This window comes from Ixodes scapularis, unplaced genomic scaffold (genome assembly GCF_016920785.2).
Source record: "Ixodes scapularis isolate PalLabHiFi unplaced genomic scaffold, ASM1692078v2 PGA_scaffold0__279_contigs__length_252992795, whole genome shotgun sequence".
Classification (NCBI taxonomy): Eukaryota; Metazoa; Arthropoda; class Arachnida; order Ixodida; family Ixodidae; genus Ixodes; species Ixodes scapularis.
The window spans coordinates 161,922,397-161,934,437 of NW_024609835.1; the positions used below are offsets into that span (position 1 = coordinate 161,922,397).

At 43.9% G+C, this 12,041-nt stretch overlaps 1 protein-coding gene and 1 pseudogene across 1 annotated transcript; one reads left to right on the forward strand and one right to left on the reverse strand.

The window, feature by feature from the left end:
- Positions 1-4,620: 4,620 nt before the first annotated feature.
- On the reverse strand, positions 4,621-5,241 carry LOC120842448. The gene has a single exon (XM_040213577.1). It carries the CDS (start codon positions 5,239-5,241, stop codon positions 4,621-4,623), a length of 621 nt encoding a protein of 206 aa, XP_040069511.1.
- A 2,842-nt stretch (positions 5,242-8,083) lies between these two features.
- LOC120842449 lies at positions 8,084-11,486 on the forward strand (annotated as a pseudogene).
- The last annotated feature ends 555 nt before the right edge of the window (positions 11,487-12,041 follow it).

Consider the following 12,041-nt stretch of genomic DNA (forward strand, 5'->3'; position numbering starts at 1 on the left):
TTTTTTTATTTATTTAGGTATACTGTTAACCCGTTAGGGTTGTTACAGGGGTGCACAAGGCACGAGAATACATATGACCAAATACAAAAAGAAACAAGGACACTGTATCAACAACAATTCAAACATACAAAAATAGCGCTTGACATTGAATTTATAAATCGTCAAACAGCGACGAAGCAAAGACATCACACAATAACATCACAATTTTCTCATGATTATACGTGAATAGGAAATACTAAGGATTTGATAGATATCATTGAAAAAGGTTCAGAATGCTTTTTTCAAACAAGGTTAGTGTATTTGCTGTTGTTAATTCTTGTGGTAGGCTGTTCCAATCAGTTATCGTTCTTGGAAAAAAGGAGTATTTATATGCATCAATATTTGCCGTATCTATTTGGTAGTGGTTTAAGTGGTTGCCTTTGAGAGGCCTGATCTGCCGAGCAACTATGTAAGGGTCCGTATTAAAATTAAATTGGTCATTTTGTAGCATGTAAAAGAATTTAAGGCGTGCTATTTTTCTACGGTCACAGAGCGTTGGAAGGTTGAGATAGTTAAGCATTTCCTGTACTGATTATGTTCTCTGATATCTCGACAATATAAATCTGGCTGCCATCCTTTGTATTTTTTCTAGTTTATTTATCTGATAGGCTCTAAAAGGATCCCAAATTATAGAAGCGTACCCTAGAGTAGGCCGTATTAGTGCTTTATATGCAGTTAGTCTTGTCTCAGGGGGAGCGAGCTTGAGATTGCGCTTGAGATACCAGAGTTTTTTCCTAGCAGCTGAGCACACATTGTCAACGTGAGTTTTCCAGCTTAAGTTTGATGATATGGTAAGGCCAAGATATTTAAACTCGTTCACCTGTACTAAAGGTTCGTTTCCAAGCTTCTATACGAATGGTAGAATATTTTGTTTTTTGTTAGTTATAGTACAATGTATAGTTTTAGTTAAGTTAATTTTCATTTTTGACTCCTTACACCATTTTTCTACTGTCTGCAGTGCCGAATTAAGCCGGACCTGATCATCGTGGCCAGAGATAACTGAATACAACAAGCAGTCATCTGCAAACAGGCGCACCGCAATAGAGGGTCCTATATTTTTCACTATATCGTTTATATAGCACAAGAATAAAACAGGTCCCAAAACGGATCCCTGCGGAACGCCCGAGGGAACGCGGACATAACAAGAGTTTGTTTTACTTATTTCTACAAATTGTTTTCTATTTGTAAGGTAGGCCTTGATCCACAGGATAACTTTATGGTTTATACCGAGTTTCAGTAATTTATTTATAAGTTCAGGATGGGGTACTCGGTCGAAAGCTTTCGATAGGTCTAGGCATAAGGCATCGATCTGCCCTCTGTCGTTCATAGACGTGGCGAAGTCATGCAATGTTTCTGGAAGCTGGGTCACAGTGGAGAGGGATTTTCGAAATCCATGCTGGTTCGAAAGAAAGATATTCGAGTGTTCTAAAAACTTAAACAACTCCTTTGAAACAATGTGCTCTAGTAGTTTGCAACATGCACACGTGAGGGAAATGGGACGATAATTTTCAACTGAATGTTTATCTCCAGATTTATAAACTGGAACGACCCTCGCTGATAACCAATCTAATGGTACTTCGCAATTTACTAGACTAGCCATAAAAATAACAAAAAGATATTTTGAGACCCACTCGGCGTAGCGCCTTAGGAAGGTATTGGGTATTTCGTCTGGACCGACTGCTTTCTTTGTGTCCATATCTAATAGTAGCGCAAAGATACCCTCTTCTGTAACTTGCAATTCTGGCATATTCGAGTGTGACTCATGACTAAATTCACCAGCATTTTCGGCGAGGTCACAATTGTCTAAGAAAACTGACTGAAAGAAATCATTAAACGAATTCGCCATTTCACCTGGATCAGTGATGACATGATTGTCATGAGCCACGTACTGCACACTATCTCTCGACGGCGAGAGGTGACGCCAAAACCTACGAGGTGATGTTCTTATAAATTCAGGCATGACCTCAGTAAAGTATCGTTCCTTTGCAGATTTTAGTTTATCTTTAAGAATACGAGATATCTCTTGGATTGTAGTTTTATTAGGCGGCTTTTTCTTTCGTTGACGTGCTATTCTACGCTTGAGATGAATTATCTCTCTCATTACCCAGGGGTTTTGCTTTGCAACACGTTTCACTTTTTTTGGAACGAACTTATCAAGACAGTAACGTATTATCTTTTTGAATTGATTCCACAACTGGTTCACGTCTTGTATATCTACGAAAGAAGAAAGGCTTATTTCTAAATGATCCAGAATACTGACGTCATCAGCTCTACTGTAATCATACACTTCAGTTGTCGGGCAGTTTGCATTTAGTGATTGAGCGGTTAATTTGATGGACAGCAACACCAATTTATGATCCGACAATCCATCTTCAACAACCACCTCATAATTTTTTAAAGATTCTGACACAAAAATTAAATCTAGTATAGAACGGGAAGAATCAGTAATTCTAGTAAACTCTTGAACCACCTGTGATAGATTGTTAGAAAAAGCAATGTCAAGCAATAATTCACCGCTTTTAACATCTGTCACACCAGGATCTAGTTGGTCCCATTTAACGCTAGGAAGATTAAAATCACCAGCAATTAATTTTTTAGATCTACAGGTGACATTTTCTTGTAAATAATCATAGATATTCTCTAAAAACTGCGGCGATGAGTCAGGTGATCTATAAACCCCGCCAATTACAATGGAATGCCCGCCGAACTTTACTCGGCACCACAAACTCTCAGTAAATGAACACTCAGGCATCAAAATACACGAAAGGTAGTTCTTGTAAATTAAAGCGACTCCCCCACCACGGGAGCCTCTGTCTTTTCTGAGTATTTTGTGTGATGGTGGCACAATCTCGCAATCATTTATGTGGTCATGTAACCAGGTTTCGGTAACTACAGCAATATGCGGGTTGTACAGCAGTAACAAGTGCTCCAGACTTTCCACTTTGTTAAGAAGGCTTCTTGCATTCACGTTAATCAGACGTAGGCATTTTTCTTTGTTATCAGGGAGTTATCTAGCTTGCTTTTGCGAACCTCGATGGCTGCCAACTTTTTCACGACAATCATCGGCATCGTTCCAGACGAACATTTGGTCATCTATCTGAATCTTATCATGAATAAGTCGTACGTGAGTTCCACTGGCCCTCTCCGATCTTGCGCAATCCCAAAGGTGTTTACGCCTGTCTAGGGTGACTTGGGAATAATCATTCGATACCGATATCTTTGATCCCTTTAGCTTTTTGCAATTCCTAAACACAAGCACTTTTTCATTGTAATCATACAGTTTTAGGATGACCGGTCGAATTTTTCCATCTGTCCTTTTTCCAAGCCTGTGTATTCGTTCCACTGTCTTCACCGATACGCCTAGTTGTTGTTGGAAGACAGTATTTATTACACTTTGTTTCAGGTTCTCAACCGTTTCATTTTGCGTTTCAGGAATGCCAAATACTATTAGGTCATTTCTCCTACCTCTATCCTCAAGATCTGCTATCTTTTCGCGTTGTAAGTAGACCAATTCTTCTAGACTCTGAAGCGTTCCTTGTAGCTGCAATATCTGCTGATTAGGGTTGTGCGAATATTCGAAATTTCGAATAGTAGTTCCGAATAATACACTATTCGATATTCGCTTCGAGAAGAACTTCACTATTCGCGTTTTTCAAAGTGTTGAATGCGGTGGGTTAGCCCCGTTGAGTGCGCTTCTTACCGAGCACCGGTGCACTGCGCAGAAGCAATACCCGCAAAAGCAAGCTCCGCGGCTGTTGCTTCTCCGCATTGCAGGGGTGCTTCGTAAGAAGCGCACTCAACGGAGTAACCCGCCACGATAAACATTTGGAAAAGTATGAATATCGCAGTTGCGTGCTTGGACGAAAACCATACATTCAAAGCGGGATGGTGCACGCGTGCCGGCTGTATATGAAGATAAATGGAAACTTTGTGAATATGTATACTGTAAAACTCTTTATTTTCGGGGCCCCTATTTTTCGCGAATCGGTCAGAGGACATATCGCGGCCACTAAAGTTCGCTAATTCCAGATACCTACATTGAAATTCTTGAAGACCGAAATCTTCGCGTGCCTTTAAGTTTCGCGAATTTTTCAATTCGCGATATTCGCGAAAATTAAGGGCTCGTAAACATTAAGGGTTTTACAGTATCGACATTGTAGTAAAAGTTTTAAAATTAAACTGACTGTTTTGCAAGAGTATATGTTGGGCAGAAATGCCCTTACAACCTGCGTTCATCATGCGCGAGTCATTCTTTTTTAACTGGAAATTAAAGAAAGAATATTTAAGATTTGTAAATTCACTCAATTGCATATAGTTTATCCATTTCCATTGGATTCATTTTATGTTAAACTTGTTGTTTACTTACCATCCCAAGAGATCAGACATTCTGAGGTCACAGTTCATAAATATAGATAGATTAGACTAGGCTTATAAATGAACAGGTGGAACAGCCTTCACAAGTTTCGCTGGGGTTTTGTCTAAGCATTATGTTATGGTAGTGAAAGGCGTGGAAAAACTATTCGATATTCGATTCGAAAATATTCGGCCAAAACCACTATTTGCTTCGAATTCGCTTCGAACTCAAAATCCCCTATTCTTTTGGAGGACGTCAAGGGCTGTCTCAAGGTGGGTGATTTTATCGGCCATTGCGTTTTGTCTTTGCTGGGACGCTATCTGGTTTTCCTTTACTTCCTTAAGTTCACTTTTCAGCTGTTTTTGGTTTTCGAGCACTTGGGAAATCATCGTTTCTAGTCTCGTCTCTGGGCCCGGGTTTCGTTCGACGTCAACAGAAAGAAGTAACAGCAGATTATCCCGACAATTCATGGCACAATCAAAGAACACTTGTGGGCACGGCAGAACAATAATAAATCGGTTGTCACTTCTAAAGTTAACGCAATTTCCATCACTAACCTGTTGGATTACAAACAGGAGTGGCATGTTAGATGACTTGTCGGTTCCGAAGTTGCCGTGCCCAGTGAAGATTGCCGCCGCGGGATCCGCTCTTGTACTGCTCCGGCACTGTTCCATGGTTGCTGCGCGATGATTGTGCAGCAGGCCTGCGATGCTGTGGTTGACGGGCGGGACGAAGGTTTCTTGCTGGACGAATCCGGATCCCAAGGCGAGAGTAGCCGACGACGGGCCGTGAGGCGGACACGCGGTGCATATTAGCAGCATCTGTTTGATTACAAACAGGAGTGGCATGTTAGATTACTTGTCGGTTCCGAAGTTGCCGTGCCCAGTGACGATTGCCGCCGCGGGATCCGCTCTTGTACTGCTCCGGCACTGTTCCATGGTTGCTGCGCGATGATTGTGCAGCAGGCCTGCGATGCTGTGGTTGACGGGCGGGACGAAGGTTTCTTGCTGGACGAATCCGGATCCCAAGGCGAGAGTAGCCGACGACGGGCCGTGAGGCGGACACGCGGTGCATACTAACAGCATCTGTTGGATTACAAACAGGAGTGGCATGTTAGATGACTTGTCGGTTCCGAAGTTGCCGTGCCCAGAACAAGTTTATTCTGGTGAAGACGGACTTGCCTGCGAGGTTCGTTGTGAAGTCCTGGATATGCCGAAGTGAAAACGGGTCCGGGACGGTGTCGACGTTCAGCGCGCGGTAATTGCCACACGGTCGCCAATCACCACCCATTGCTTTGGGAACCAGGCGCAGAGGCCATGACCAGTTGCTCGCCGATGGCCGTACGATGCCCAGTTGCACCATGTGATCAAACTCGCGGCGGGCAACGTTGAGTCGCTCACCCTTGAGACGACGCGGTCGCGCGAACGTGGGAGGGCCAGTAGTCACAATGTGGTGGGGGACTGAGTGCCGCACAAGTTGATCCAGGCTATTGGTCCTTGTGTGTTAGGAAACTTGGCCAGCAGGTCCTCAAACGTTGAACTGGGGGGCGCAGGATGTACCTCCAAGATCACGTAAGAAGACGCGAAGTCGTTGACGGAAAGACGAGGCGTTGCGTCAACGAGGCGGCGGGAATACTTGTTCACAGCGAGGCTGAAGTGGCTAAAAAATTCTGCTCCGAGGATAGCCGTACGAATGTCCGCCACAATGTAGACCCACCAAAATGTCAGGCCCAGGCTGAGGTCGATGGTCAAGGAGCGTTGCCTATATGTTGGCATGGACGAACTGTTGACTGCGCGAAGTAGCGCTGTCTGGGAAAGGCGGCGCCTCTCGGCTGGTGTCACTGGCAAAACGCTGACTTCCGCTCCGGTGTCCACGAGAAACCGGTGGCCAGCGATGCGATCCACGACGTAAAACAATCGGCTTTGTCGTAAACCGGGTGCATCCGCCGCTTCTAGTGCCCGGCGGTCGGGTTTCCCTGCCACGAACATGGCTGGGAGCATTTGCGCGCTGCTGCTAGAAAGGAAAGATGGTACCAGCAATGTTCGCTGTCCGGCGACACAGCCGCCGGGGAAGCACGACAAGAGCTCGATCGCCGACGGGAAGACGACGGACGGGAGGCAGGCAGTCGCAGGTCTTGGATGGCCTTTCCCAAGTGGCGCTACCGAGCCGCTATATCCTGGGAAGGTGCGGCTGCAGCGGGATCCAATGCTCATGATTGAAAGCTGGTCGCGGCGACAACCAGGGCCGTGGAGAAGGGATGGGCAGTATTTCAAATACAAGTATTTATAATTCGTATTTCAAACACTTTGTGTAGTTTGCATTTCTATTTAATTTCAAATTGGGTAATGGATTTGACGTGTGTATTTAAATACTAAAACGTGGGTATTTCAAATACTGTTGTAATTAAATACAATTTTGTGGGCGAAAATTCATCCCTCAAATTTATTGTCACTGTCCAGATCAGGAAGAAAAGCACGTTCTGCACCGAATGCAGTGTCTCTAAATTAAGCACAAGTGTTTAGTGACTTTGTGATTACGGTGCTAGTCCAAGTCAAGAATGGTGACGAAATCGACGTTCACAGGCAGACTGGCTAAATAAGTGCCTGTGACAACTTGTGATGCTTTCCAGCCTGATTTCCATTCATATTTTTGCCTGGAACTTTCTAAATGCCCGAGTCGTCCAGATTTTCGTAAATGGTGCGAGTTGCAACAATAAAAAATTATCTAGCTTGTGCTGTGCGTCTTGGTCGTCTCGGTTCTTTGTTGGTCTATACCACAACGTAATCGGCAAAAAAAGCTGCTCGAAGCTCTGTACGTTTTTCACCTATTACGTCCAAGCTGATTGCATTTTTTTTGTGATTATATTTCTATTACGTTACTAGAGGCCCGCACACTAACTCCCGAGTGTGCGATGCAGAATTAAAATGAGATACCCAGAAACCCGTTGCAGGTGCCCTGATGTCGCTGACGCAAATTTTGAGGAATGTATTTGGAAAAGTATTTGGAGGAGACCAAATACATTTGGTTGTATTTGTATCTTCTACTTAAATGCTTTTTTTTTAAATGTAATCAGATTTGTAATTAAATACATCCTTGACGAAGTATTTTATATTTGTATTTCGATACATATTTCTATGTATTTTGCCCATCCCTGCTGTGGAGTATTCCGCAACTCGATCCGCCAGACCAGCCAGGCGCTCCAGGGGCATGTCCTCAGCCCCTGCGAGCACGACGACCATGTTGTCGGGCAAGTGCTGCAGAAATGGCTCACGGAGGAGCGATGTGTCAGCATCCGAAGTGGCGTCGCCCAGAAGTTGTCGCATCCGGCGCAGTAGCTGGGAGGGACGCTGGTCACCAAGCTGCTCCGTGTTGAGGAGGTGCTGGAAGCGGATCCGCTCCGACGCGGTCTTTCGGGCGAGGATAGCGTCCTTGAGGTTGTCATACTGGTTGGATGACGGCGCCGCCGCGAGTATGTTCTCTAGTTCGTCGGCGACTTCAGCTGGCAGCGAGGAGGCGACGTGAAGATATTTAGTGGCTTGCGAGGTGATGTGATGCAGTTGAAATTTCACCTCAACCTCCGTAAACCAGGCCTTGGCGCTCTTCGTCTAAAAAGGAGGCAGCTTGAGTCAAATTTCCGCCAAAAACACCGTCGGAATGGCAACACTAGCAGCAGAGTGTTCCTTTTCGGACATGGTTGGAAAATTGCCGGTAACCGCGAAGGAGTCCCTCGTCCGGGGTCACCAATTTGTGGGGCAGTATTCGGAGATTTTTGAGGACTCGAAGGAAAAACGTCTGACTCCGTGTTTGTACAAAACGGCTCTGTTTATTGTCCTCTCAGGCGGCAGCGCGGAAGGGATCGAGCGGCAATCCCCGCGGGGACCCTCTTGCAGGACCTTCCGAGGGGTGGCCGCGTTCTTATTATTTTCACCCCGCGAGGGAAAAGGCGGCGTAGGTCTTGCCGCGCGGACCCCACTTTTTGCTTGTTGATGTGACTGGCGGTGAGGAGACCGCCACACACTAAAATATAAAATATATCCTGCCACGACCCCGCCCTCTCCTCGATTCGCATTTGGCTAGACCACAAGTCTTACCATTTTAGTGTATAAGCTGTAATATATTGAAATTAACTCTGAAATTTAGTTTTCCAGGTAATACAGGTAATTAATAATTAACAAACTTAAAGCCATTCAAGAAAAATGCAGGCCAACAGTTGTTTTGCTGCACTCCGCTAGAGCAGTCACAAAAGCCCTTGGGTTCGCGCCTCACAATTTGGGAAGCACTCCTGTTTAATTATACAATTACAGAGTGCTGCTTAGAACATTTTTTAAAACATATATAAGTAGCAACTCTTGACGTAATACCGTGCAAAAATTTAAACCAACTCTAACACAATCTCACGGAAACATAATCCCAAGTTACCACAGAATAAAAACCAATAAGAACAAGACGAAATACGCAATGGGCTGTCATTTTGCTTTAATTCAATACACATGGAAATAAAAGAGGAATAGGAATGCCAATAGGCATACTTTTTGGTTCTATAGGAGGTTGGACTGCTCCCATAGGGACTTTATCGGACCATTAGAAATTTTTATCAGTCAAATGAAATGGTTTGTTTGCCAAATGGGAATTCTAGGCCAGTTGTGCATCTATATTTGAGCAAAAGGAACCAATTAGACATATGTCTGTCAGAACTATGTAAATGCATATTGGACGCAACATTTCAGGATCGGATCAATGAGAACATGTTTCTATACTCTTGGAAAGTTGTTTTTCGACGGAGCTGATATATTTGTCAGATATGAGGTAAAAATAGTCCCTGTCAGAAGTACACATTCCCCTTTGATGCATGTGTCATTTAGCCTCGGCTGTGTGATGCAAATATCTGTTCCACGTCCAAAGGATGTGTCCACACTAGAATCCAAGCACATATAAACGTACATTAGTCAAGTTAATTATGCGACATTGTTAACCTTATTTTTCAATATTTTCTGACGGAAAAAAATGGTTTCAGCCCAGGTTGTTTAAAAAACACACTATCGTTGTATATCACTGGAGTTATGAAAATATTTTTCTAATAAAATAACGATAGCTGAGTGTAAATTAAAAGTATTCTACACGAAAAAATAACAAAAATATCTTGAAGAAATCTATTCCCTACTGCATTGCACCCGAAACAAATAAACCGTCGGTGCTAGTTGACATTTACACACATATTTCCTGTGCTTAGAACAATAACTATATTCATTGTCTTTTATTCCTAAATTTCTACAGACATTTTTACGGCACCCCTCGATCGCGATTCGGTCAGTTTCAGTTTCGGTATTGTAAGGAACACGCACTGGTTCCGGTTTCGTATTGTAAGGAGCGTCTTCGACGCCCCATCGTTAGCGACACCGCGACACCAGTTTTTTGTTTTCTTTTCCCGGCATGGTTGTGTGAGTCGTGCGTCGAGAACATTTTTGTCTTGGGATGGAAATGACTTTAAACATGGAAATGTGCTAATATAATCAAGTTTATCACTCTGTGAAGTTTTCTATTGGGGTGACTATGTTAAAGAAGAACGCGGAAGACCCAGGACGCGACAGAACGAGCAACTCAACTCAGTTGGTAAGCATGCTTCTTTGTTTGCATTGTAGACGCGCGGAACAAGTTGTGATCCTTAGGGAGTTAGAGAATAACGTCCTCAACCTCCAAGTGTTGTGTTAGCATGGGGACAAGAACACAACCATTCCCTCTCGATCCCAGGCAAAAAGTGTTCTTTACTTCGTCGTCCTCTAGCAGCCCCCCACCACCTTCGGCACGCGATAGCACGCGTAACCTAGCTTACTCAACACCTCCCCCTTTTGGGCGGTTGGTGGATAGCATTAAAAGTTCAATCTATTCACCGGCTTTACTGTCCCTTCACTTGTATGGACAGTCAGACCTTGTGGCCCACTAGAAGCTCTATCAACAAGTCGATAATCTGCCACTACTGAACGGAGCCTTGGCGTCACTTGAGCTGCCATGCGGACCCCTGATCCTACCGCCGCTGGATGCGTCCAGATTCCACGGCATAGCCTGGCAACCACAGCTTGCGCCAGAAAACCAGAAGCTACAAAAGTCGCTGCCGGGCGCTTCCAGCTAGGGGCCCGGTACCGACATGTCACAAGCAAGTCGCTTACGTCAAATTTTTATCCAGGTTGGTCTTGTTTACAGACCTATTGACCATGACAGGGTTAGACGTTACTTTTCGGTGCCGAGCCCCTTTGCTTTTGTCTTTGTGCTGTGTCATTTTGAAGCACACAGTGTCTACGTGACTTGTGTGTTGTGCTACGTAGCATCAATTATAATAAGAATAATGCTGCTACTTTCTGGCAATGTAGAAATGAACCCTGGCCCGTTCACTGAAGGGCGAACTAACAGAATACTACAAGTCTTGGAGCTACTACCGGGTATACACAAAAACCAAGACGTAATTTTGGCTGAAATCACGGTAATCAACCAAACACAGCCATCGGTCGAAGAAAAACTTACATCTGTGTTTTCAAACACTAGAATCGCTTAAAAAATACGTTATTTAATTTAAATCCCTTGGAGACTAAAGTGCACAAATACAAGTTGCATCCACGGAACTTACCGAGCACTTAAACCAGCTGGCAAACAGTCATAATGACCCAGACAGTCGCTATTGGAGAAATTATCTTATCGTTAATGGTATTGACGAGGATACAAATGAAACATGGGAACGTCTAAAACAAAGGTTATGCAGCTCTGCGAAATCGTGCTAGACATCAAAATTTACCATTCACATGTGGAACGCGCTCACAGATTGGGTAGACACAACGCAGAGAGGTCCAGGCCAATCATAGTAAATCTTTCCTTGTTCAAGACAAAACAAACTATACTATCGCAAACGCCCAAGCTCAAAAACAGCGGAATATCTATCGGCAAGGACTTTTCCGTAAACGTGCGTTATGAAAGAAGCAAGCTTCTGGGACATGCCAGGACAAAAAATAGCCATTTTAAGCTACGCTACAACAGGCTAATTATTGGAAACAAAGTATTTTACTATGACAACAATGAACATAAAGTAAAAGAGAAAACCACCTAGCAACTCGCACAAAGTCCACGGACTGCCCTCAAAGAGACCATAACTATGAATGAACTCAAGGTACTTCTCGTGAATTGTCGTACTGCAAAAAATAAAATTGATGACTTAGCAGAACTTGTTAATCTGACAAGACCCAGTATTGTAATGGGTACAGAGTCTTGGCTTGATGACTCAATCAGAAGTGTCAAAGTTTTTCCACCTGACTATACTGCTCATTGACGAGAAAGAAATGGGCATGGTGGCGGAGTATTCCTGCTGACTCATAACAGTGTGCAAATCACCGCCATTGACTTTTCGCAATTTTCATTAGAGTCTGTTTGGTGTAAGGTGTCGCTTCGAAATGGCCACTTTCTCACAAGTGGTTCATTCTATAGACCACCTGCGTCTGGCGACGATTCCATTCTTTCTTTAACAAATGCTCTTTCAACAATTTCTTACGACTACCTTGTACTAAGAGGCGACTTTAATTATCCTGATATTAACTGGGTTGATGGCTTACCGATCAGTACAAACTTACCCACACCTTACAAGACCTCTATTGAATTTGCCTAAAGT

Coding starts and splice junctions, on each gene's coding strand:
- LOC120842448 (XM_040213577.1), bottom strand. CDS start 5,241: ATGCCACTCCTGTTTGTAATCAAACAGATGCTGCTAATATGCACCGCG.